The 27,770-nt window shown below is 37.9% G+C and overlaps 2 protein-coding genes across 3 annotated transcripts; both read right to left on the bottom strand.

The window, feature by feature from the left end:
• Window positions 1-1,444: 1,444 nt before the first annotated feature.
• On the bottom strand, window positions 1,445-6,991 carry LOC130558128 (steroid 21-hydroxylase). 2 transcript variants are annotated; one of them, XM_057340381.1, is made up of 13 exons: window positions 6,894-6,991; window positions 6,687-6,797; window positions 4,779-4,970; window positions 4,553-4,642; window positions 4,303-4,457; window positions 3,965-4,060; window positions 3,752-3,862; window positions 3,597-3,683; window positions 3,427-3,513; window positions 2,574-2,687; window positions 2,300-2,466; window positions 1,937-2,040; window positions 1,445-1,852 (listed from the first exon to the last, which is right to left on the bottom strand). In XM_057340381.1, exons 2-13 carry the CDS (start codon window positions 6,763-6,765, stop codon window positions 1,608-1,610), a joined length of 1,527 nt encoding a protein of 508 aa, XP_057196364.1. In that variant the 5' UTR covers window positions 6,766-6,797; window positions 6,894-6,991; the 3' UTR covers window positions 1,445-1,607. The 2 variants fall into 2 exon arrangements, with proteins under 2 accessions (XP_057196364.1, XP_057196363.1); XM_057340380.1 differs by having other exon boundaries at window positions 6,687-6,971.
• Window positions 6,992-7,564: 573 nt separating this feature from the next.
• tnxba (tenascin XBa) lies at window positions 7,565-20,802 on the bottom strand. Its single transcript, XM_057340277.1, has 15 exons — window positions 20,702-20,802; window positions 16,984-19,549; window positions 13,410-13,613; window positions 12,249-13,334; window positions 11,430-11,552; window positions 10,999-11,142; window positions 10,792-10,911; window positions 10,565-10,720; window positions 9,822-9,946; window positions 9,595-9,727; window positions 9,353-9,504; window positions 8,763-8,859; window positions 8,393-8,554; window positions 8,154-8,317; window positions 7,565-8,016 (listed from the first exon to the last, which is right to left on the bottom strand). The coding sequence occupies exons 2-15, from the start codon at window positions 19,409-19,411 to the stop codon at window positions 7,900-7,902; spliced, it is 5,211 nt and encodes a 1,736-aa protein (XP_057196260.1). The 5' UTR covers window positions 19,412-19,549; window positions 20,702-20,802; the 3' UTR covers window positions 7,565-7,899.
• Between the last annotated feature and the right edge of the window lie 6,968 nt (window positions 20,803-27,770).

Genomic DNA, 27,770 nt, shown 5'->3' with positions numbered 1-27,770 from the left:
ATACAACCTCAATATAGAAATCTATAGTATACCACTAATAAGCTATATGCATTTACTAATACTACAGTATAATACTATAGTATAGTATATTACTATAATAATATGTTATATTATCTATTAAATTAGCTACTGTTTATGTTAGTACATAGTATGGTGTGGTATGGTATGGTATTTTGTATAAATCTGTGTGGCTTTGAACTTTTTCAAGTTTGCTAATATCGTTGGCAGAGGTGGGTAGAGTAGCCAAAATCTTTACTCAAGTAAAAGTACAAGTAACTTGAGAAATTGTTACTCAAGTAAAAGTAAAAGTCACTATTTTAAAATTTACTTGAGTAAAAGTAAAAAAGTATGCAATGAAAAAACTACTCAAGTAGTAGTTACTTAGTTACTTTGTATATGATTATATAGGCCTACTACATTAAATTAATATTAACGCCAATATTTTAATATTACATTTTAATCAATATTTTTAATTATCATAAGCAGATATCTTTGCAATATACTAGAGAGACTAAAGAATAGACAAACACAGAAGAGACAAGCATTTCTGTAAATTTCATCTAGTCCTGATGTCAATGTAGTTTATACAACTTATTTAGAATAATAGACCATGTCAAACCAAAGCATGAACTAAACTCCTAAGATGATCTCGAACATCTGCAGTGCTCTCTTAAATGAAATACACATTTTTGAACAAAGCTCATGTTTTCTCGTGTTGTGTCACGTGTGTGTTGTGAAACGCTCTTACTTGTAAACAAACAGTAAACAGTGAACCACACGCCCATCAACAAGTTTTCTTCCTTCTGTTCTTCAAATTATTCATATTTCTGCAAGCCCACGTCTCTGTGTCTGACAGGTAACGCGCATGTTGCTGTGTCTGACGAACAGGTCGCGCGGGTGCGCGCATATGGCGGGCATTTATCATCGCTGGCAAACAATATGACACATTTGCAGTTTTGATTGTATAGCTATAGATTAATATCCACTTCATCCAACGCTCTTTGTGTTCTGCATGTTCTTAAATTTCGCGCTACGAGGAGTGAGTAATCCTGCTTCAGATGATTCAGATCGTGCTGCGAACTGAACAAATCATTTGAACTGATTCATTAGCCTATTCAAATGGTTTTGCCCATTGTTCAATTAATGCTTTCAAAAGAATCGACTCAAAAGAATCGATCACTCGGGAATGCCCGTAAAAAGAGACGACAACCTTGAAATAAACAACGCGTTTTAAAAAGCATATTTTAAAATGAAGGAACGAAGGAACGTCACGCAATGTAAGTTATGTAACGAAGTAAAAGTACAGATTTTCTATTAGAAATTTACTCAAGTAAGAGTAAAAGTACACACTTTTAATTTGACTTAAAAAGTACATATTTCCAAAATGTTACTCAAGTAAATGTAACGAAGTAAATGTAGCGCGTTACTCTGATCGTTGGGCTTGTTTTTACTAATTTAAGTCCCTGTGGATAACAATGTTTGCTAAATAAATAAATGTTAAAATGTTAAATAGGCTTAAAAAAGTTATTTCCCAGTTGCACCCAGAGATGCCTTATAAATGTTTTCGACATTGAGTTGTCAAGAAAAACACTTCCAGATACAATAAGCTACTGTTCTCTTGAACGTGCTATAACTGTATACGGTTTTACTTTAAGAACCACACTGGCCACGCCTCGAAGATCAGGCAAAGGCTCCTCTTTGCTGGCAGGCAGGAATTGAAAGTCTCGTAGTAGGTAAGCCGTGAAGAGAAACATCTCCATTTTGGCCACCGCCTCTCCCAAACACAAACGTGCCCCCCCACCAAATGGAATTAGGGCACGGATTGACCCTCCACCACCTTCCAAAAAGCGCTCTGTAATAAATCACATTGACTGGCACAGTCAGTGAGCACTGCATTATGTATTTACCTGCAAATTGAAGAAGTGAAATTTCTTACCTGGTCTGAAGCTGTACGGATCCTTCCAGATCTCTGGATCATGATGGGCACCATACAGATTAGGAATGATTATAGTGTTCTTGGGGATGAAGTATCCTGCAATACTAAACACGTGGGCAGTTTATCAGGGTCCAGAAATCTCATTTATGACTCGTTTTTGCATTATTACAGGATTAGTTTAAATAAATCAATTTCTACATGATAATCAAATATTTAAATTATACTTAAACATTATGTCAAATGAATGTATATTCGAGCATTTTAAATCACTGAATTTTGAGATATAGAACTGATAGTTTTGATAATGGTCCATTTGTAAATCTGTAAACCGAATATTTCAGTAAGTTCAGTGTTGGTGCTCACCTGCTGTTTCGGACAGCTCGGTGTGGGACGGCGAGAGGAGCTACAGGTCGCAGTCTAAGCATCTCATTGATCAGCGCACACAGATACGGCAGCCTGTGTCTATCACTGTACTGAGGGTACCGGACCCCCAGAACAGCACGCAGCTCCTCGTACACTTTATTCTGAACCTGCATGAGGAGACAATGAAATGTGAGTTATGTTTTTTGTTAAACATATGTATGTTAATGGGATTTCAAATAGAAGTCATTTATTAGAAAGAAAAATCTGCTGGTACCTCAGGCCTGTGTAAAATAAAGGCCACTGTCCAGTTGAGCAAAGCAGCTGCTGTTTCTATTCCTCCAATCAGGAGGTCCACTGTAGTCATGTGCACATGGGTATCTGTCAGAGTCTATTTATGGGCAACATCAATATTTTCCGATGATTATTAACTTTTTTTCAAACACATTTTTGATTCTATAAAATGCAGAATTAGGCTATTTATCAAGTTTAAAAAAATCCAAGAGAATAATAAGCTAAGAGAATGTTATAATGTCTCTTTTGTGCTACACAATGAATGACAAAGTAATCAATAATAATCACCATCACAGAAATTGTATTGGCTTTAATGGTTATAATTGTATCGGTTTTAACAGAAACCATTAAGTTCTTTGTGGATCTCTGTTGGGTTGGGTTCTATTGATGTTATCTGGTTTATGGTAATGAATTGAACATTATTTAATCCTACTGAATAAGGTCCAAAAACACTAAGAGGCAGTTTCCCGGACAGGGATTAGATAAAGCCAAGACTAGTCCTTAGTTAAATTAGGACATTTAAGTAGTTTTCACACATGCCTCACAAAAAAACATGATTTTTTTGGATTTTAAGAAAAAAACAATGGTACTTATGTAGTTTTTTGACTGATTGTTTTCCGTTTAGGGAGCTCTAGCATTTATTTTAGTCTAGGACTCATGAAACCAGCACTAAAAGAGGTGTTATACTTTTTAGATTTTTAACAAACAATTTGCTGCAGTATTTCTTATTATTTCAAGATAATACTTATAAATAAGTGTAGATACAACATGTAAATGTAGATACATACATTTAAATAGTCTAGTAGTTTAACAAATGTGTTTCTGTTGCATCTCACCATTTGCTTCTTTGCTGCCCCCTGTGGCGTTTCTTGACATTGTAGAAGTGAGGACGTCAGAGTGCCACCTTCTTCACAATCACTTTTCTGCCCATAGCACAAACGCACAGTATCATTTTCGAAAGTTATATTTGCTTTATAGTGAGCTTTTTTTATTACTTTTCAGTTACCTTGAACTCTTCTATATGTTTTCCTATCAGCTCATCGCGTCTATCAACCTCCTTCATGAGACGGGAGAAGGGTGGATTGGGTAATTTCTATAAGGGGGAAATTTTTGTTTGAACCATATTAAACCCAACACAGGGATAAGATTTGTGTGTGTTACCCTGAGCAGAGGAAAGGAGTCCAGCGCTGAGATCCAGGGTGAACCCCACAGAGACACGATCTCATTGAGACAGGTCTGCAGATTCTGTAGCTCTTCTGAGCTCTTGTCATACTGTCACAGGTACCAAGACAGGGAGATTTTAAAGATAGAATGTAATAAATGTAGGAGAATTCGTAAGGTATAGTAAGGAGAATCACACAAAATGTAATTTACAGATTTGCCAAAAGTTAGTGTCGTGATCACATTGCTGGCAGCCACAGTGAAATCCTCAGATAGATCGACTGTAGTTTCATTGTAGTCCCTCAATACCTGTTTGAAGAGCAACGACTTTTTTCAGCAAAAGTGCATTATGTATTATTTTAGAGACAGGGTTGAGTTTGGTCAGGGTAGTCTATTTATACTTAAATAAGTAAACAGGTGTTTTTGTCAGCTATGTTATGAAAACCCACAAAACAATGGCATGTGCTAGAATGTGTGTCCCAGCTAATTCAATGTTTTAATAGTAAAAATGTCTTAATTAAAAAGAACATCAGAATGTCTTTATACTGGACCTGACTGAGACGGCGTGCCTGTTGCTCTATGACAGTGTGCAGAGAATCTGAGGTGCAGCGCTGTAAAGCACCATGGATCACACGTCTATGAGCCTTCCATTCCTCACTGTAATCCCCTAAAGATATCGCTCGCCCTCCACCTGACACTATATCACCTAGAGTGCATGCAAGAAACAGTTATGGTTCATATTGGCAATTTTTAAAAATGGTTTATTTCTGACCCATGTGCTTGAAGTTGAAAGACGCTGACCTGTATATGAATGAGGCCTTCCAGCAAAGTCAGACCATTTTTTAATCAGAGCCTCACGGATGAGCTCACTGCTGTTTAATATCACCATGGCTTTGAAAAAACATAAAACAAACAAATCATCATTTAAACTAACATGGGGCCCGTATACTGAACAATTGTATGTCATTTAGTTTTTCATTTATTAATAAATATATCACAATCAATAATGAGATAAACAATGAATTACTAGTGCTGCCACAGTTAAGCCGATAAATGTTTCCATAGCGTTGTGCCAGTGCGGTCAGGTGGATGGGCAGATGGTCTCGGGTCAGATCCAGCATGTTGCCCAGAAAAGGGAAAGAGGGAGGACCAGGAAGAGATGGAGAGGGGGAACTGTGGAGACGCTTTAAAAAGAACTGCAGGAGTTTGGAAAAAGTAGCTGAGATGAAAAAAGAAACAGATGGTAAAAGCACGGGTGTTTGATAAAAATGCTGCAATTATCATCAAAATTATTATGATTTCTGCTGATTTTATTTCTTGCATAGGTGTCTTTACTTTTCTGGAAGTCAACATTGTCGGCTACAAGTATAACCTATATTTGAAAGTGCATTTAGTAATTTTGTCTTTTTGTTCTGGTTAATAATATTTGTTATGTTTGACTACTGCATCACGGTTTTAGGTTAGCAATGCGATTGTAGAAATGTGCTTTTCACAGTGATTTATTTATATAATAAGCGGGCAACTGTAGTATTCATCAGGTTGCTCTTGATGGTGTTCTTTTTGTGTTTCAACTAAGTATAATAGTCTCTGATGTTTCACCCTAAATTGCTTAGAACAAACAAAAACAGTAAATCTGAAGAAATGTTTAAGTTTATATTAAAATCTTCAATAATATGCATTTTTCATTGCAGACTTGGCACGTCTGAGCTCAGTTTGACATTGTTGAGATCCATGGGCGTTGGAAGCACAAAAAATGTGGATGGGTCCTCCTCCAGAAAAACCTTGAGTAAAAACGACTCCAGTTTACCACCGGTTTCAGTGGTGTGGTGATAAAAATGTATGACTAATAAGTTTGGCTCTATTTGACGCAGGTTCGAATCCCCCTTTTGCCAATCTCACTCTTCTTCGTTTTTACATTTCATATCTACGGGCATTTATTTTCATCAAAATGAAGAAAATATTTGAAAAATGGCTAACAGGTGTTTAATAAAAAAGTGTATGGTGGTGTTAGTGGTAGTAGGGAGGTCTTTTGACCCAGTTAGAATGTCATGATCCCACCTTCCTAGCAGTTATTTCTCTTGTTCTGGCAAGAGAATGCTATGCTATGCTATGCTTTTACCCCTCGAGGGATTTTTCTGTTCAGTCTTGTTTTCATTCTGTTTTAATAATTGAGTTTTGTTAAAGAGCCGTCTGCATCTGGGTTCTGCTTCATGCACTTCGCGACATAGAGGCATCCATTTAATAATTTTAATTAATTTGATAATTAACACTCTGTTGTTATTGTATAATATTTGTTTACCTTGCTGTGTCAAAACGAAATTGAATATAATATATACAGATTCCAGGTGACATGGATTTAAGCCAAGTGACAAGGATTTAAGGAAACAGCAGCGTGGAAGTCAGGCTGTAGCTAAAATGCGGAATGGCGTTTAAAGCAACCCTTTGTCGTTTTTCGACCTTAAAATGATGTCTCAAAAGTTATTTTAGTGGTGCAACTCTTAACCGGATGAATTCTACTACCACTGCTACTTGAGCAGCCTAGAGGCTACAACCACAGTCTGTAATTTCTGTTCGGATCGGTTCACACAGCCCCGCCCATCCCCTGCCTGCGGAAGAGTGCGACATGGTTTCCAAACGACGTTTCTGCATTCACATTTGTGAGATTTCTGTCTTTTCCTCAGGAGAAATATCTGAGACACAAGAGACTTACAGTATAGTTTCTATTTGCACTCTATTTAATCTCATTGATGTCTATGAGAAATAACTGAGATATTAAAGATATTTTTCCATCCTATGGACCATGTGAATGTAGGCCTGCGTGATTTTAACATTCTTATATCGTTTCTGTGTAAGTGTTACACCTTAATTGGAAAAAATTATACTGTGAGTTAAAACTCAGCATCTCTCATTTAAACTAACAAAATCTACCACTTACTTTCTGGTTTGTTGCTTGCTTTGGCATCTTCTTGACTTTGCGTGTCAGTCTGATGTCCACAGAGTCGTACTGCAATCATCCACAGAATGGCCAGGAGCAGGACCACGCTCACTATTGATACACACATGCTGTTCCTTCAGCGTTGCATCTGAAATCTTTCTGGTAGCTTCCCTTTATTATGTATCTCTTCCCACCCTCTCAACATACCATTCAGTGTTATGACTCCATTTATCTTCTTTTCAAGGAGACCTAAATATTTTTTTAACCTTTATCTCAATGTTACTCGCAAAACAGATGGAATTTAACCACCCCCATTGTGATTTGATACAGCACTAACTGATGTTGCCGAATGCTGTTAGATTTGCAGCTAACAAAGTATCTATTTAAGCAGTAAAATAAGTTACTGTGCATGCTATTGTATAACCTTTACCGCATGGCTCCATGCTGATATATTGCCCGAGGCATGGGATGGAAATGCCCCATTCATCGCAAATAAAGCAGTGATTCAGTATAAGTTGAGGAATATGGTGAAATACAGTTACCACCCTGAAAAACCAATCAAAGAAGTATAGTGTCAGGTATGGAGGAATCTAGTCTATAGCCAAACCACAATCTAAGCCCTTCACCCCGGCACAGAAATAGACGCACTGTTAAACCAGCCCGGTGCCACTCACATTTCAGCAGAACACAGACTTCTAGAACAAGATTTGCTTGTAAAGCAAAATTACCCTGCAATAATTCTGTGATTGCTTCATGTCCGCTAATATTGATGTGCTCATAAATCCTCACTTCTTGAAACATATAATACTACCATAAATATGTTTAGCTGAATTAAAAAATATACATACACACTCAACTTTCTGAGCCCTGAACTGGTTTAATACTTCTAACTTGTTTTATTTGATTGTGTACAAGACATCAAATTTAGAACAAAAAAGATTTAAAGAGAAGAACTTCTTATAAAAACCAGCCATATAAAAAAGATGCAAGAAATCAAATCTGCTGACATCTTTAACATTACAACCAAAAACAGTGCAGGTATTCCAGTATGACATTACACAATTCTAACCACTACACAACAATTTGAAGAAAAAAAACTTCATATTAATCAGAATATGTTATCACTTTCATGTTTATACTGTAAAAGATAACGTTAAAGTACCATTGTAGAAGGTTGTACAATGTATTTGTAACTAGTGTTTACTCTGCAGATTTAACCTTGGATTGTTGGGATTGTCGTAGCCCTTTGACTCAAATAAGAGGGCCGAAGCTTCATTTCAGTAAATGGGAGAGATGAGTCTTTGCCTTTCCAGTCTATCCACACCACACCCTGAAAGACAAGAGGTACAAGCACAGAAATCACTCCATTAGTCCAAACATTGAAGTTTAAATATACATTATAGCGCTGAATATATGTAGCGCAGGGCAAAATGTGAAGTTAAATAAATCAGTTTGCTCAAGCAATACCTTATTGTCTGAGAAGGAACCATAGAGGCCATTGAGGTTGGCCTTGTAGCAATTTTTATACCACCAGCCTCCCATGTAGGCTTTAGCACAGTGGATACTAAGGATGTCTGGATCTTTGTCTTTCGTGGAGAATGGACGACCATTGTGATATTTCATAGAATCACCTGCAAAAAGACAGTATGATAGAGATAAAATATTGCCGCTATTATCACACACACAACTTGGTTTATTTCACTTACCAGCAGTGCCCGAGTATCCAGACAGCTCTATTGCATAGTGCTCAGCCTCAGAGCTAATGTTGAAGTTTTCATAGTAAGCATAAGCTGTGTCATTTCCTGAACGCAGGTCAGCGCGCATGCTCATTGGCGCAAGGCTTGTCAGAGTATGAAGGACGTCATTTCCTAGAGTTTAGAGCAGATCACAGAGAAAAATAAAAATATGAGCTAAATATCTTAACTTATGATATTCATTGGGTGTGAACCTCAAGTATTTTCTTTAAAAATATTTTCTTGCGTCACATTTAGGAGAAAAAGGAGGGGTGCTGTGTATGTATGTGTCTGTGTAGGTCAGGTACCAAACACCTGCAAAAATAGATAATACAAATCTCACCCAGCCAGAATTCTCTGGTGAGGATGCCAAAGCCTTTACTGTAGTCTCTCCAGCTCCTGAAGAAATCTGTGGATCCGTCCATTCTTCTCTGAAATACCTGCATTTGAATTTACAACTATTTACAAATGAGCAAAACCTGCACTGTAAAAATGCACTTTTTCGGTTATTTTTTTAAACAGCTTTTCCACGTACAGATTTTTTTTACAGATTTTTAATGTATTTTTGAAATACAGTAAAATTACGGAAAAGACCACAAAGTTACAAGGAAAACAGGAAAAACATGTAATTTTACAGGGATAAACTGCTCAAGACGGAAAATTTATGTTTTTTTACAGATTTTTTTACAGTGTGAGCACAAAGCTTGGTTATACTAAAGCTGCCCATAAACATAGAGGATTTTTTTACTATACACTGTAGATCTGAAGATTTACTAAATATTAAACCCAAACAACAGTTCACAAATAAAATACACATAAGACAAAGTGTTGGTTGTCTGTTGATAGTATAAGATAAAAATGGTTCCACAAGCATTTAATATGACAACTACAGCATGTAAATATGAACATTAATGGACTTAAAAATGTCCTTACTGTCCAGCCTCCTTCATCTGTATCCATGTCACAGTAGACCCACACTGGCTCTCCATCTTTCCCTTCTGGGTAAATCTCAGCGTCCCCCGACTCCTTCACTCCATTCATCTGCACCTCTGAGCAGTCTCTGGGGCACAGGTGTGGAAGCGGGGCTAGATAAAAAGAAAAATCACATATTTAGGACTGCACAAGAAAACATGACCCAATGGTGATACTATTTCAAGAAATGGAAGACAGTGTACCAGTGGTAAACTCTGCAGAAACAAAATCAAGGTACTGTCCATCCCTTTCTCCTTCTATTTTAACAATGTAGTTTGTGAAGGCCGCCAGCCCTGTCAGCTCATATTGAGTCAGAGATGGATTTAAAATCACCTCCTGTTAAAAGAAAACAGAGGTCAACTTTTCTGACAGACACCATAGAGTTTATTATTAGAGTTATTAGAGGTCATGAACACACAAGTATATTCACCTTAACTTCTTCCGTCGGTTGGTACGTGACTCTATAACTTTTGAAAACCACATGGGGAGCTTTCCATGAAATCACAGCAGAGTGAAAGGTCACGTCATCAGGAGTCACCACCTGAAGCTTCACTCCTGGAATCCATACAGGTGTGGAAAATCACCATCAAACAAGATATGACAGATGCTCTGCTGGATTGTCAATGTTTGAAGACATGAAATGTAGCATCATAAAGCACATGAAATAAGTTAACGTGACTAATAAAACAAATTGCATTAAAAATCTTTTTTAAGTTTGATTTTGACTTGCCATTATGAGAGAGAACACCCCACTATTCCCCCTTTTTGTTCCTAGACAAGATATCTAGTGGTGTGGTTTTTATTGTCAAATTAAACATTTGCACCAAGCAAAATTACAACATTATTATTTCACTTCACTTTTATTTTATGACATTTTCGACATTTTGACAATAATGTTTTATACATGAAAACAATACAATTGAGTGACATGAGAATACGACTAAAACATTTGCAGAAGGTTCAACTCAATCGATCAAATGTAGACATGTATGTGAGTGGTTTCTACCACAGCTTTTTTTTTTAAACTTTTGAGCAGGAATAATTTTTTATAAGAATAACTTGAATTGTTGTATTCAAAATCTAGTGTACTAAGACTTATTCTTTAACACATGGTATGGCAGCACATGGGTTTAACACAACAGGGACTATAATTCGCAGTGTCATCTCACGCACCACTTCCCGTCGTGAAGGTTGTGGAGACTGGGCTGCTCTGGAGGCGGTTGACTTGACTTGTGATTTTCACCACGTAAAGCGAAGATCTTTGCAAGCTTCTGAGTTGGTGCTCCACAGTGTTGCCGGATAATGTCACTGTAATAGTCACATTAGGAGCTATAAAGCAAAAAAGAAAACAGATGAAACATGATAGTGGGGAACCGGCCAGTCTAAAGCACCAGACTTACACTTTGATGAGCCATAACTGAGGATATAACTGTTGACTTTAGCTTGGGATGGTTTCCATACCAGCAGGGCTTTGGTGTCTGTGATGTTCAACACCTTCAGTTCAGTAGGAGAATCAGGCACTTTGGGGAACCAGGAAAAGGTCATCAGTGACCACAATATCAAACCAAAAGAAAATAAAATACAAAATGTATGAGTGTTATGCAAACCTGTTGTAACAGAGGCTGTGATTGGCTCGCTCTCAAGTGTCTCCAGTAATGACCTCACAGTGATGTCATAGGTGGCACCAGCAGTGAGCTTAGACAGGAGGACATGAGACAGCTGGGAGTCAACAGACATGGAGCCACCCTCACCTGCAGCATGAAAAAGTAAAATAATAAAAACAATATTGTAGCTTATACTGGGCACTTGGCATATTGCGCATGTGACTTTTATGCTATTTTAAATATTACTTTTTTTTGTTTTATTTCTTTATTTTAGACTCACTTTCATTATATGAAATGCAGTACGCACAATATTCTTCAAAAATTTACAGTTTCTTCAAAACAAGAAATACCGTTGTGAGGGTGAGTAAATGATGACAGAAAATACATTTTTAGCAAACTCTTTTATGAAAATGCATAACAGACATTTACAGTACCAGTTACAATGTTGGTGGATGTGACTTTAAATTCTGCTACGATGCTTTTAGGGCTTGTCCAGGACACTGTGAGAGCAGTCTCTGTTATATTACCGAACATCAGGTCAGTAGGAGGCTCAGGGCCTATAGGGAAACAAATGAGTGAGATCTATTATTAGACATGTTAGCTGTACAACATGTACAAAGAAATGTGTTAAATAAATAAATAAGAATAAATTCAATTCAAACAGCAGGCAAAAATTACATAAAAAATATAACCACAAATGTATTTTAATGTGCCAGAACATTCATTGTTTTAAATATTACATATCGTCGCTGTCCTTCTGAAGCCTTGTCCAAATTCGCGGTTGACAAGTACTTTTTAATTCTTTTTTATTGGTAAGATATTTGCAAAACCCAGTGACAAAATTATAGGGTGACTAATAATAATGATTTATGGCAAAAAAAGGGAAAAATGGCAAATATGAGGTTTTAGAAGAACAGCAGCGATATTCCAAAAATGATAACTCTCTCTTCTTATGTTTAAATATGAATGAGTATCACTTTTGGCACAATTTTAGATTATGAATTCCAATGCTCCACTGACTGCCAAACAAAATCTAAGGCTGTTTTGTGCTATTAACATCCCCAAACCCATGCCTAGTATTTACGACAAAAATAAAGTCACTTGCTAGCCAATGTCAATATTTAAGATGCACAATAAGGTATTTCATGCATTCGTCTAAAAAAAATGAGCATGCGTAAGAGCTGCCAGCACACAGCAGGAGAGGAAACCTCTCTTACGCGGTGCATGAAAGCAGGATGTATAAAAAAACCTACCTGTGTATAATGTAAGGCGGTGAATTTTGGATCGTACTCCAGGACTGGAGCCAAACAAGGAGACAGAGTACTGTGTTTGAGGTTGAAGGCCCTTGAAGTGATACGACCGTGCTGTAACGTCAAGAACCTGTGAGAATTTTTTCCCAGTCCTCCCGTCAAGTTTGCTACCGTGGACTTTAGCCAAGGTTCTGTTCGAACTAAACCTTTGGAACGGATCTGTCACATCTTCTGCCCATTTGTCATTTACTTTCACTGCATCTTCGTTGTCTTCTATGTTTTTTCCTGGCTTGACCTGCCTCCTGGTTATGGTAAAGTTCTTGAATGCATCTAGAGGGGCTTCCCAAGACATGATGAACCCAGTGGATGTGATATTATGAACCTCAACGGATCCAATAACCGATGATCTGCTGGTTGTGCTGTTAAAATTCTTAGTGCGAAGTTTGGTTTCAATACTTGTCCTGTTGACATGTTTCTCAAATCTCTTCTTCTCCACTTTGAGAACTGTTGTTACATTGCCATGGGTTGGTTTCTTGTCTTTATCAGTAGATGTACCATTAGGCATGCTCACTTTACCTTGATCATCCACAGTTTTCATAGTGGCTTTTGTTCTGGATATCGTTCCATTAGATGATCCCTTGGTCTCTTTAACCGGGTTCAGAACTTTGGAGGTCCCATTATTCTTCTGATAGATGGGCTCATCTTTAGGGTTATTTTCCTTTAAAGTGGACTCTTTATTTTCTTCAGTTCTCAGCTTCACGTCCGTTTGTAGTCGTTTGTCTAAACCCACTTTCATGACTGTTGTTTTGCCCTTTGTTTGTTGCGGTTGACGGTTTCCTTCTTTGTGCATTAGGAAAGCTTGTCCTACGGTAATAATCTTGTCGCTCCTTGTGGTTGTGTTGGACTTCATTTTGACAACACTTGTTTTATTGGTGGACATGGTTGGGCTTGTTTTCGCTTTGGTTTCCTTTGTGTCTATCTTTTTCACAAATATGGTCCTGTGAGGCTTTGCCTTCACTGTTGTGCCTGGCTTGGCAGTGGTGTTTTTAGATGGCATCCTCATAGTCACAGTTTCAATAGTCACTGTGGCTACAAAAGGCAATGTTTATGGGTTTAAAGTATGAGAGAAATGACTAAATATTTAAACTGACCATAACGTCTTACCTTTACTGCAGTCCAGACCCGTATAACCAATCAGACACTCACACTTGCCCTTCACACATTTGCCTTTTTTGTTGCAGTTAGAAGGACACGTTGTACCGCTGCAGTCTGGGCCACCGAAGCCTTTATGACAAACACACTTTCCACCTTCACACATGCCTTGGCCACTGCAGTTTTTAGGGCACTGCACCTCTGAACACTGAACACCTGTAGGTAAAGTAGATAGTAAAGAAAGCAAACAATTAATTTATTAGGCCATAAACATTCTATACACAAATATGGTAAAGCACTTCTAGCTATTGTTGTGTTGTGTTTTGCCAAATGTTAAAAAAAACATAAAAACAAAAAAACTTTTGTGTACAGTAGTTTTGTAAAGTAGGTTTATGGCCTTATTGTGTCCATGTTGTGTTGAACATGTTTTTCTATTTGCTTTATCAAATTTTCCATTTTTCTTTAACACACTAGAGTAGAATGATGTGTTTGGCCATTATGCTAAAATATAGCTTTTTTGAAGCATCTCGCACATTAGTGTAGCATTTTTAAGACGCAGTGTCAAGTTAAAATAATTGTAACTTTTTCACACTGTGCTGCTCATCAATGTCAGTGTACCAGTGGACCTACCAGAAGACCCCTGAGGCGGGGAAACGGTTGCAAGCTTTTGTTCACAGTAGTAACAAGTTGGCATGGCAATAGAGTACTGCAGAGATGACGTATTTTGTAGGCCAACTCGGAAGTTGCACTGGTTCCCATGACCAAAAGCCTATGCATTTTTCCCATAGAATATTGGAAGATCGCAAAAAGTGTTTACCTGTTTTGTCTATCAAGATAATATTTACAGATTAACACAACATTTGTTACTTTTAAATCTTAAACACAATCGGCAGAAGTAAATAGTTAACATGATTCTATAAACAGACTAAACTACGGTCACTTGATTTCCTCCTCACCACCACCAAGCCTCCAAAAACTTTTTCCAACTTTATTACATTGTAAAAACGTGTTCCCTAGTAAGTAATTACTCCGTGAATGAATCCCCATCCACGTTTTTAGAGATTTGTGTCCATGTTGCATTATTTGTGAGATTTATATGCCGTCTAACGTCCCTGCTAAAGGATGTAGTAACAATAAAAAAGCTTTAAAAAAAATCACGAGCGGGTTATAACTGGTGTGTTTTATGTCACAGAATAAAGTGTAAAAATATTTAGAGATTTTGTAAACCACAGATGTTATTTCACCCATTCAAAAAACCCATAGACTTTGTGGCGATGGAACCAGAAGTGCTAAAATGCTAACTTGCTGTCTGGGTTTGAAAACAAAAATACGTAATTTCTGAGGTACTCTATGTCACGGACAGAACCCAAACGCAGACAGTAGGTGGGGGAAAAACAATGAATTTAAATAAACTAGGGCTGTCAATCGATTAAAAATATTTAATCGCGATTAATCACATGATTGTAATGAGTTAACTCGTGATTAATCGCAACTTAATCGCACATTTTTATCCATTATAAATGTACCTTAAATGAATACTTTTCAAGTTTTTAATACTCTAATCAACATGGGCATGGACAAATATTGATGCTTTATGCAAATGTATATTGTTTATTATTAGTGAAACCATACTCAACATAGAGCATGGAGACTAGACATGTTTCAAAGGTCATAGATGTTTTTCAAAGAACTTGTACATGTCTATTAAACACATGAAAAAAAACTGGAAAAACACAGGTTCCCATTACTTCTTTCTCTGCACTGAGCTATTTACTTACACAAGCATGTTTACATTTTCGCAACTGTGATAGCTCGGTGGAGGCTGTGTGCAATGCAAGGCATATGCTCGAACGGAAGCTGCCTGGCCGCGGCAATCATGTTGCGTGCACTATCGGTGGTCAGTGGGCTAATTTTGAATTCAATATTCCACTGTCTGGCTACCTGCAGAAAGTGCTCAGCGCAAATGTCAGCATAGTGCCTCTCGTCTGTCTTCATGACGGTCAAAGCGTGCGACCGTAGTTTTCAGTGTGTGTCAAAATAATGAGCCGTAACCCCCAGGTAGCTATGGTTACTGAGGGAAGTCCAGTAATCTCTGGTGAGCGCAACCGTGTTTGTCTGTCTTATCACCTCCTCGACTTTCGCTTTCTCCTCTTCGTAAGAGTCGTGAATCTTTCTTGTAACAGTGGCTCTCGAAGGTAGTTCATATGTGTAATCGTTAGATGCGATGCGAATAATTTCAAGTAGACCCTCGTCCTCCACTACATTAACTGGCCTACATGCTGTAGCCACCCATTTAGCTATCGATGTGGTGAGTCTGTTGCTTGTGAAGTTGTCCATCCGTCTCTGCTGAAAACAATCTAGTGTGGTCTGCCGCGAGGAGGAGGAGAGCTCTCTGCGTCAGTTGTATGCTTTGCTTCAAGTGATATTTTAAACTCGACGTGCTGCGGTGATAGCTTAATTCACATCGACAATAAATGCAGATCACTTTAGTCTTGTCGACAGAACCATCAGACATCATTTCATATATGAATTTTACGTTCAGAAGACCTATTTATTTCTCAATTTCTGTTTGCTGCTGCATCGTTTAATTTCTCAAACTACGGGCAAGGCCAAGGTTCAAACAGAAAATGCGCGCTGCGTTAATCGCACGTTAATAAAATTAGTGCCGTTAAAAGGAATTTGCGTTAACGTGTTATTAACGCGTTAATTTTGACAGCCCTAAAATAAACACAAAACAACAACCCACGAGGGGGTAAAACCAATACTGACAGAGATAAAATAAAACATAGACTCGATAGAAACAATACTCTAGACTGGACTAAACGACTATGGCTATGGCTATGGCTAAATGTCTTAGACCACGACAAACTAGCAAACAAAACAAACGAGCACAGGACAGAAAACACAAGGGCATTAAATAAGGAACCAAATCAACCAGGGAACAGGTGAGGGGCATGAAACCATAACAAGATAATTAACGAGGTAAAGAGAGGGCGGGGACATAGACGAGACCAGAGAGCTCGTAACATGCTGAACCCAGCGATGCCTATGAGCTTCCACAGAACACTTGGTACTGTCATGATCCGGCCCTAAGACTAGAAAAACTTGACAAGACGAGGCAGAACCATGACACTCTATTTCCAACACAATCTCACGGGAATTCATAACTATTTTACAAGGTGGCACACTCATATAAATTTGTACAATCTTATTTGTAAAATTTGGTAAGATCATGGGTTCGATCCCTGGGATTGCACATGCTCAAATACAAATTTATAGTATAATGCAATGTAAATCGCTTTGGATAAAAGCATCTGCCAAATGCGTAAATGTAAAATTTGTGTAATAATTGTACGATTTTATGATTCACATCGTACGAATTCATACAAATTAGCCACCTCGTAAAATAGTTTTTTGTTATTGCATCACGTCTCAAATGAGCGTTTCTGGATCCTAGTGTTCTGAAGTGTTTTGTGTGAACGGCCCCTTTTATGGTAATTCTCTTTTTACCATTTTCATTAATAGACTTTTATGACTTTATGCATAACATCAGTGTTTAAGAAAGTATAAAGGCCTCTGTACTTACACATTCTTTTAAGTGCTGACATCTCCTTCTCGAGGAACTCGACCCTATCTCTCAGAGCAGCCATCTCTGTCTCACAACCTCCCGTGCAGGGTGCTGGCATCAGGTTGATGTGATGGGTCATAACCAAAGGAGAACCAGGTTTCAAACTCAGCTCCGTTTCTTGTGTCCTTGTTGCGTCACCAGCATTTGTCTGGTGCTCCTTCTGACTGCAACCCTCGGTGATGACTACTTTAATAGGTGAACTTACTGCAGGTTTGTCTTTTGGTGGCATTTGGACATCAACTACAGAAGGCTTTGTAGGGGATGGGAGACTCTGATCGACTTTGCTCACTTTTGAGGGAGTAGGATGAGTTTGCTTTGCCAGTTTAGTATTTAATAATGTAGTTTCCGGCTTTAAAGCATCAAGAATTGATTTAGTTGTAGCATTTTTCTTCTCAGTAGAAGGCACATGTTTGTGATCACCATCCACAGCGGGCTTTGAGGTGGAGGGTAAAGTCTGATTGACCCTGATGGCTTGGGATAAAGTAGACTGAATTTGTTTTTTTGTTTTGGTGTTTAATGAAGTAGTTACTGGTTTAGATACATTAGGACTAGTGCTTGCTGTTGACTTAGTAGTAGTATTTTTTTCCTCACTAGAAGGCACATGTTTCTCGTCACCATCTGCAGCATGTTTTGAGCTGGACGGTAAAGTCTGGTTGACACTGATAGCTTGGGATGACGTAGACTGAGTTTGTTTTTTTGTTTTGGTGTTTAATAAAGTAGTTACTGGCTTAGAAACACTAAGATTATTAGTGTTGGCAGTTGACTTGGTAGTATTTTTCTTCTCACTAGAAGGCACATGTTTTAGGTCACCACCAACAATGGGGTTTGAAGTGGATGCTAAAGTCTGATTGACACTGATGGCTTGGGATGAAGTAGACTGAGTTTGTTTTTTTGGTTTTGAGTTTAATAAAGTAGTTGCTGGCTTAGATACTTTAAGATTAGTGTTAGTTGTTGACTTAGTTGTTGTATTTTTCTTCTCACTGGAAGGCACATGTTTCAGGTAACCATCCACAGCATGTTTTGAGGTGGATGGTAAGGTATGATTGACACTTATGGCTTGGGATGAAGTTGACTGAGTTTGGTTTTTTGTTTTGGTGTTTAATAAAGTAGTTGTTGGTTTAGATATTTCAAGACTAGTACTGGCTGTTGACTTAGTAGTAGTATTTATTTTCTCGGTAGAAGTCACATGTTTGTAATTACCATCCACACCGGGCCTAGAGATGGATGGGAGAGTCTGATTCACATTAATAGCTTTGGATGAAACAGACTGAGTTTGGATTTTTATTTTGGTGTTTACTGATGTAGTTAATGGCTCTGAAACATTCAGACTACCAGTGTGGGTCTTTAACTTGGTTGTACTATTTCTGTTTTCATTAATTGTGCCTTGAAAGGAGTGATCTCCATCTACAATAGGCTTTGTGAAGGATGGTAAAGTCGGATGAATTTTGGATGTAGCAGAGGGAGTTTGTTTTTTACTTACTGGTTTTGAAACATTACTAGTGCTGGCTGTTGACTTAGTAGTATTTTTTTTCACGCTGGAAGGCACATATTTTTGGTCACCGTCCACAGCGGGCTGTGTAGATGATGCGAGACCCTGGTTAACGCTGCTAGTTTTAGACAAAGCAGACTGGGTTTGGTTTTTTATTTTGATATTTAATGACGTAGTTACTGGCTTTAAAACATTAAATGAAGTGTTAGCTATTGACTTTGTTGTAGTATTTTTCTTCTCATTTATAGCATCTTGGAGTAAAGGCACATGTGTCTGATCACCACCCACAGCAGGTTTTGAAGTTGATAAGAGGGTCACATTATCGGTGTTAGTTTTTACGGCAGTAGGATGACTTTGTTTTTTAATTTTGGTGTTTGACAGAGCAGTAACTGGTTTAGACACATAACGAACAGTAGTATTTGCTGTTGTTCTATTCTTTTTCTCGCTAGAAGACACATGTTTATGATCACCATCCACAGCGGGCTTATTATTGATAGTTTTGGATGAATCCGATTGAGTTGTGTTTTTTATTTTGGTGTTTAACAATGTAGTTAAAGGCTTTGAAACTTTATGACTAGCAGTATGGGCTTTTGACTTGGTTGTAGTATTTTTCTTTTCAGCGGCTGTGGTTTGAAGTGAAGACACGTGTTTCTGGTCACCATCCACAGAAGGCTTAGAATAAGATGAGAGTGTTTGATTGACAGTGCTGGGTTTTGACGAGGTAGAAAAAGTTTGGTTTTTGATTTTGGTGTTTAATAACGTATGTACTAGCTTAGGAACATTTGAACTAATAGTGTCTTCTGTTAACTTGGTTGTCAAATTTTTCTTTTCACTAAGTATTCCTTGAACAGAGGACACGGGAATTAGGAAGAGAATAAAGGCCAATGACATTAACATTTTGCAATAAGTTAAAGTGCCTAATCTCTAATAATAAGTCTAAACCTCTGAAAACTACATTGAAATTGGAAATTTATTTAGATGAATATCTGTTATTTTCTCTTTTTTTAGAAAATTGTGATAAAATGGATGTTTTCCCTAAAAAGAAAAGCAGAGAAAGCAAAGTTAGTTTGTCTTCATTAAAGGAACCAAGAATTTGGGGTAACACTTTAGAATAATGGTCCGTTGTTAACAAGTAACTATGCAGAAAGTAATAGGCAGTACTACATTAACACTTACCTTAATACTATTAACTAATATAGAAGCAAGATTAACTAAGCAGTAAGTAATAGCTAATTTAGGACAAAGGTAGTTCCTTATTTGGTATTTGATAATTACTAAAGAAAAATGCCATCATTGACAACTACTTGCGAACTATGACCAATTAATAAAGAAAAAACAATTAATTACTAATCTCAACATTAACGTACATAAAGTGAAAAAATAGGTTGTTTGTGGAAACTAATTTATGAATAAATACAAATACCAAAAGCCAAATACCAAAACATGAATGGATATATTCTACATACTGTATATAGCCTATCCATAGAGATATATTTAATGTAGTACTGCCTATTACTTTCTGCATAGTTACTTGTTAACAACGGACCATTATTCTAAAGTGTTACCGAATTTGGTGTCATGGTACTTTAAATACATTTGCATGTCATACCATACTCATTCATATTTGTACAAACAAAAATACTTTTTGCTTGACACGCAAGGACTTTGTAGAGTGGCTGAGCTTAAGACTGCATATTTGGGAAAAATCTCCCAGACCCCTGTCAGCAGAGAAACTGTACCGCAGTAACAGAGCTACACTGTCTCCTTCTCAGAGAGACTTTACTGTATGTCTTTGACTCGAGTTTTACATAAACTTTATTTAGGCATCTGAAAACTGCCAAAAAAATCCCAATTTTCAGTTAAAAAACCCTCCAACCATATTTATACATGCACTATATAATCATCAGGTTTTTTTTAATGGGAACAAAGGTGCACATAAAATTAAAACTAACATAAAAACAAGCTCTTGGAAACTGATAAAACGTTGTGTTTATTCAACAATAACATTTAAATGGTTATTTTTAGCTATTAAAGAAAAAGGGTAATTATAGCATCTGTAATTTGGAAACAATTACATAAAATAATAAATTCAACATTCACTACAGTAATGTCATGACACAGTTGTTTAATTCTTTCAAAGCCAGTTATGATTACAGTAATTGTAATATAGTGAAAATGTTGGCTCACCGGTATTTGAAGATGCCCTCTGTCCTGCTGTAGTAGTAGAGTTGAGAAGCTGAATGTGACTGATAAATGGGGAGAGAGAGAATGTGTGCGCTGGAGCTTCACCAGCAAAGAGAAGCGGGGCAATCAAATCACCTCATACTTAAAGTTTTTCCACACTCCTCCTCCTGCTCCATTTTTTTATTGAGTATATTCCTCAATCCTATAAGACCTGTTTTAAAGACTCGAAAACCTTGTGTTTTGACTTATGAAAATTAACCATAGTTTTGCTACAGTAACCATAGATTAACCATGGTAAAACCATGTAAAACCATGTTTACACAAATGGTAAACAATACACTATAAAACTATAAGTTACTTTTACTATAAAACCTTGATTCATTCTCATAACCAGTTAAAGGAGTAGTTCACCCCGAAATGGTCCCCATTGACTTGACCATAGTAATTTTTTATTCCTATGGAAAGTCAATGGGGACCATTTTTTGCGTGAACTACTCCTTTACTGACTTTATAATAGCGGTTAAAAATAATAATTAAATTACATTGCATAAATTTAAAATTTACATTACAAACGTGCATACGTGTAATGTGGGTAAGTTTTATTTTAAGGTGTTAATTAATACATTAACAAACATGCTCTAACATGTAGTTTGTGTCTGTGGTGGGGTGTCAATAATTATACCTAATATTACCAATAAATTCTATAAATCATTCAACTTTAATAAATATAATGGATAATAAAATTAACAAATGATAAACTTATTACTGTGTTATAAACAGGGCTTGATTCTGTGGCTAACTTTCCTGTGGCTCAGTTGTTAGAGCATGGCACTACCAATGTTAAGGTCATGGGTTCGATCCATTGGCAGAGACAATGCAATGTTAGTCAATTGGATAAATGCGTCTGCCAAATAAAAATGTAAATGTAATGGTTTTCCAAAATGACTAATTGCTCCGAGCGGGTCTTGAACCAGCATCTTTCTGGTATGGGTGACGAGCACTGTAGATAGAGCAATCCTTGAAGTCGAGGAGTCAGGTTTACTTGCACAGCTCTCTCTCACTGGTCTCTGTTACATTAGCCACCCGGTATTTTCACTGTCAACAGTTTTGTTTTTGGGAAATGATTTTATATGACTAAAGTTGACAATGGCATGCTGTGAGATCATGCGTCGAAAAACATGCCCAAAATAAAAACGAAAATGTTACCGTACGTTGTTGAAAAATAAATGCCTGTACATATGATATGTGATGTGAAAATGTATAAGTTAGTTTGGCGAAAGGTGGATTCGAACCTGATTGATAGCACCAAAGCTAATAGTACTTGTACGTCTTACTGCGCCACTGAAGCTGCTGTTAAAATAAAGTCGTTTTTGCAGTAATATTTTGTGTGCTTCCGACGCCCATGATCCTAATTATTGGCAGTTATTTAAAAGGACACATTTTCATTACAAAAATTCACAAAAAAACTGATTTAAATTCTGGAACTTTGACAGTGAGGGGTGGGTCGTTCGAACTACTGGCTACGGGTTGAATTAGCTGTTCCCTTACTCACCTTGCAATGCGTTTGTGGTGAGGAAGGCGGGACGGGAGCCGTGGGGCGGGGCTGGTGGCGTGAGTGATAATGGAAATCAGCTGTGCGTGCGCCGGTCCCGCATCGCCCACGGAGGAGATTGGGAGCATAAAGGGAGGAATCGACGGGACTGCCGACGAGAGAGGACCGGGCCCGGACATATGTTAAGTTTTGTGTATGTGTTTATGTTTGTGTGGCCAGCAGTCGTCTGTGAGGGGCTGCCGGCCTACTTTTTCTTCCTTTTATTGAACCCCATTATCACTCACGCCACTGGCCCCGCCCCACTGCTCCCGTCCCGCCTTCCTCGCCATAGCGTTATCCAAGACAGAAGAAGAATTCGTCTTCAGATTTGCAAACGTAATATTTTTACCACGTTACTGTACATAAAGCAGTTTGATTTACGAAATGTCACAGATGGTTATTTTGGACCCCATGTGAGTCCACGTCTATTTCACCCCTTCTAGGGAGCAAGTCTTGAAAAAAGACTTGTACTTTTCCGTTCCAGGCAGCACACTAACGTTTCAGTGTCCCCAAAATCCCCTCTGCTAGAAAACATTGCGCTTGTCATGCCAGCTGATGCGAAATGATGGGTGGCCTTTGTTCACCAGCGTCCCCAGCTGGAGGATATTTATCTGATGCAAATGAAGGTGAGACCACCCTTCATCTATTGCTGACCTGACCTTTCCCTTTTAGACAGATCAGAGCCAAGCCTTCAAAATAGCTGTATACACACCTGAAAAAACAACCATTTTCTGAAAAGCACTTCAGTGAATTTACCGAAACGTATTTTCAAATAGAGCATTTTCTGTTTTTACTTGGATGAACACATCCCTTAAGTCAGTTTGTATTCGCAAGCATTTATTTCTTGAGGTTTTTCTTTGTGGTTTATGAGAAATGGCTTACAACTTTAATGCTTATTAATGTTTATGCCAGTAATAATAATATTGTAGACAATGGGTGTTGAGATCTGTTTGGTTATAAGCATTATTCCAAATATCTTTCTCTGTTCATCAGAACAAAGAAATTTATACAGATTTGGAACTCGAAGGTGAGTAAATGATGACAGAATTTTTATTTTTGGGTGAAGTATCCCTTTAAGTGTTTTAGTATTGAAAAGAAGGGCTGCGCCAATTTTTGACATGAACAACTTTGCGCTAAGCCAAATTGGCAAGTCCATGCTGAAAACAGTCCAAAATTCAAGATATGCATAACAAGCATGTTGAGATGATTTTAGGAGATGCAGAAGCAGTTTCATAAATGCAGGATTTGACCTTTTTTCCTCCCAAAGAAAAATATATGTGTTTCAGCCTCTGCATATTTTTTCAGACTTTGCAAACTTAATGACAAGTTTAATGGTGACGGCACAAACAAGGCGAGCACTGATCTGAAGCTGATTGAAGGGATGGCCAATCCCCCCGTGTTGCTTATGTTGGACCAGCCCTCAGAGATTAGAATAATATATGAGCATAAAGCCTGAGTCTGTTCCTCCGCTCTTAACTCTTTTACCTCTTTATGTCGCCCCTTCCAAGAGTTTCAAAGACTTAGTGAACCTTTGCACTCAGTGAAACATGGGTTTTGATTGATAAACAAGAATTACATGTAACAGAGACACACATTTCCACTTTCCCCTGGCAAGGAGGGGGACTGTTTAATTCAGGACTGATATAATTCAGTCAAGCATCATCCATCCTCCAGCCTCAGCTGTTGTACCACAGAGCCATATCCACAGCTTTTAACACCAACTGAGAAAAGCACCCCAGCCTTTCCAAGCGGAGTGTGCTACTTGGCCACTTCATATGGAGTCTGTGATGCATTGCTCCCCATCAGAGTGACTGCACCGTTGTACACTTTCTCTTCCCACCCGCGCACAGATGTTACCAGGTTTACCTCGAGCACAGAGACCCCTCTCACACTCTCAACTGACAAGTGTGGGCGCAAGGAAGGGAGTCTTCCCAAAAAAAAAAAACATGTATGCTAAGAAGCTGAATCACCCCAAGATCCCTATCTGAGTCTCAATCACAAGACCAGCATGAAATAGATTGGTGAAAGATGCCTGCCCACAAAGTTTGAGTAAACGTACGTTGGTGTTGATTTATCTGTGTGTGGTCAGTGGTTAGTAATTTCCTGCATCTTTTAGCCAAATGTGAAAATATGTTTTATACAATGATCATGATATTAATAACCGTAGTTAATGAGATTGTGTTAATACTGTGCATTCGATAATATCGTAAAAGGTTGTGCTCCAAATTCACAGTGATGCAATACATTTCTATACATTTAAAATGTGTAGTATCAAATAATGATCCAATTTTTTTATTTCTGCAGAGGACAAGACCAAATCAGGCATCATGGTTAAAGTTGGCATCAATGGGTAAGTTCAACTTAGTTGTTGAATGTAATCATAACTACTTTTATATACTTTTATAGGACACAAATGTTTTTGCATATCGCTGCTGTCCTACTGAAACCTCGTATCTCCGAATTGTGATTTTTGTTGTGCCATAAATCATTATTATTAGTCACCCTTCATGTTTGTCACTGGGTTTTGCAAACATCTAACCAATAAAAAGTATTAAAAAGTGCTTGTCAGCTTTGACACAGTATTTAATCCTTAATGGATTACAGTTTTTTTCAACTGCTTACACACAAAATGTTTACTTGTCACACAATTTCTGAAACCTGACACTCAAACACCAGAACCACACACCAAATCGGCAAAACCATACACTAATTCTCGACCTTTGACTCAGTTTTTAGTTTCATAAATCACTTTTTGCAAAACACAACACACAATTCTCTATGTAACACACAAAAATCTTACAGGAAGTATATTGATTTCCTTTTTCAAACACAACCAATCAAAATGCCACACTAATTCTTCAGTGCCTCACACTAACTCCTCACATGTGCAAACACACATTGCTTTACTTAACACCAACCAATCATGACTTTAGAAGAGGCCTATAAATAGGCCAAGGGTCAAGTTATAGGTTTTGAACAATGGATGCAAACAATGTAGACAGAGTAAGGGGAGTTGGAGGGAGAGCCAGAGGACGAGGCAGAGTTCGAATTAGAGGACGAGTCGGAAGAAGAGGAGGAAGACGAGGAACAAGAAGTGTGGTCTTGAATGAGTCATTGATCATGTGATAAACCACGGTTTACTGTAACAACAAGAGAGGCTGTACAGAGAGTCCAGCCCAATTTGAGTCGATTTACAATGGCAGGTATAATTTGAACTTTTAGAAATGAGAACAGGTATGTAACAATCTACTGTTATGTACACATGATCTAATGTACACAAACAGTAGGCTATAATACATATACAGTATTTTACAGTAGTACCCTTGCATTCATTTACTACTGTGCACTGCATTGGTCACAGTCTGGTGAGGTATCACACTGTACAGCAGTACAGCCTACTGTAAGAAGACATTCTGACCATATTGTATAAAATAGTATATTATGCTACAGTTTATGGCACATACTCACACTGTTCATGAATCTTCTACAGAGTGGAAAGGCGAAGGTTTCATGTTCACTGAAGAGCAAGAGACGGCTATCGTGAATTTGGTTTTGGCCAATAATGCTTTTAGAATTCGTGAAATATACGCAACCATATGCTTACTGTAATGATGCCTCAATTTTCCCTCAACAATACATCGTGTCCTCCAGAATTTTTTTTTTTCCGTACCGTGTACAGTAATACTGTATTCACAACCAGCAAAAACATAAATAAACACAAGAAATAAAAAGTTTGGCTTTTGTTTTTACAGTGAATTTTAAACATCTCTCTGCCAATTTCTTTCAATCATGTACAGAAATGTACAGAGGAGCTCATGAACTAAGAGCTTTAGGTTTTGAATAACTGTGTGTACATGATATATCCCAAAATATAACATTACGGTAAAAGTGTTTGCAACAGAAGACAAATGTTTGCTTTTGAAATGTGTTTGTGATATTTTTAATGTAGTGCTTCATTTTGAAAGAGATGTGAGGCATTTTGCATTTTGTGTGTGCAATTCTTGGATTTGTGTGTAAAGTTTTGAAAAAAAGAGGCAGCTTTTTGAAAATGTGTGTGTAGCGAGGAAGGCGGGACGAGAGCCGTGGGGAAGTAAGGAGGCGGGAACCGGCGAACATTTAAACACTAAACTTTAATAAAAAATAAACAAACAATAACACGGAAGTAAAAGGCCGGCAGCCACCTCACGGTCGACTGACAGCCACACAAACATAAATAAAACTTAACAGTTTCCGGGCCCGGTCCTCTCTCCTCGGCAGTCTCGTCGCTCGTCCTCTTATGCTCCCTAGCTCCCCGTGAGGCATGCGGGACCGGTGCGCGTACAGCTGATACTCATTATCACTCACGCCACCGGCCCCGCCTTCCTGCCACACGGCTCTCGTCCCTCCTTCCTCGCTACAGTGTGTAAGCAGTTGAAAAAAACTGTAAAGGTCATGGCCTGACCTGATGGTAGAGCGGAGAATGGGAAGTGGGGACCTGACAAGAGCTGAGATGATAGAGCTGGATAAAGAAGGACGCGGTCACCTGACACGTCTTCATGGCCTGACCTGATGGTAGAGCGGAGAATGGGAAGCGGCGACCTGACAAGAGCTGAGATGATAGAGCTGGATAAAGAAGGATGCGGTCACCTGACATGTCTTCACCACAAAATTTCAAATGCTATTAGACTTTGAATGATAATCTTAAACTATAATTTACCTTATTAGTAAGTTTATTTATTTTATTTAGCCTTGTTGTGCAAGCTCTCTGGAGCTTGTGCAGAGGCAGCAGCTTTTGCCAGAGGGGAACTGGAATCCCCTGGTTGGGCCTGGGTTCTCCTGAGTTTTTTTTTCTCGATTAGAGTTTTGGGTTCCTCGCCACCGCTTGCATACTGTTTTTTGCACTATTTGCCTGGTCGGGGGGCTGCTTTAGAATTTAGAATTTTAAAGTTTTACTTACAGTTTTTGTCCATTGCTTGAACACTTTTTGCAACACTTCGGCTCATTGTGTCAAAACTTTACACACAAGCACACAAGACACAACACTGGAAAGTAAACCATTCACATCTATGTCGAATTGAAACTCTGCTATCAAAACCTAACAATCCTTTGTCAAAATCTCACTCTGATGGCAAAATGATACACACTTGCATCATATGAATACACTTTCAGATTAGCAGCAACACACTAGTGTACTTTATATAAAACACTGCAGTCTTTAATGTTCACTGTTTTTATTCAGTTCATCAGTTATCATTCTGTGAAGCTCAATGCAACACTTACAGTTTTTGTTATGTTTCTTCTCCAACAAAGGTTTTCACAACAACCAAAAATGAAAGTACCGAAAGGTTACAAATGACATCACCTCAATACTGTACATCACAGTACTACACTTTACAGTACAGTACAGTAAATGCAGTAATGCAAAAATAAAACCAAAAATACACTACTGTAAATGAAAAACAGGCCAATTGTGTGTGGGTGGAATTATGGATCCTGCCGTCT

Source organism: Triplophysa rosa, linkage group LG8, assembly GCF_024868665.1.
Source record: "Triplophysa rosa linkage group LG8, Trosa_1v2, whole genome shotgun sequence".
NCBI classification, from domain to species: Eukaryota; Metazoa; Chordata; class Actinopteri; order Cypriniformes; family Nemacheilidae; genus Triplophysa; species Triplophysa rosa.
Note: the sequence above shows the minus strand (reverse complement) of the source record. Positions and strands in the feature narration are given on the sequence as shown.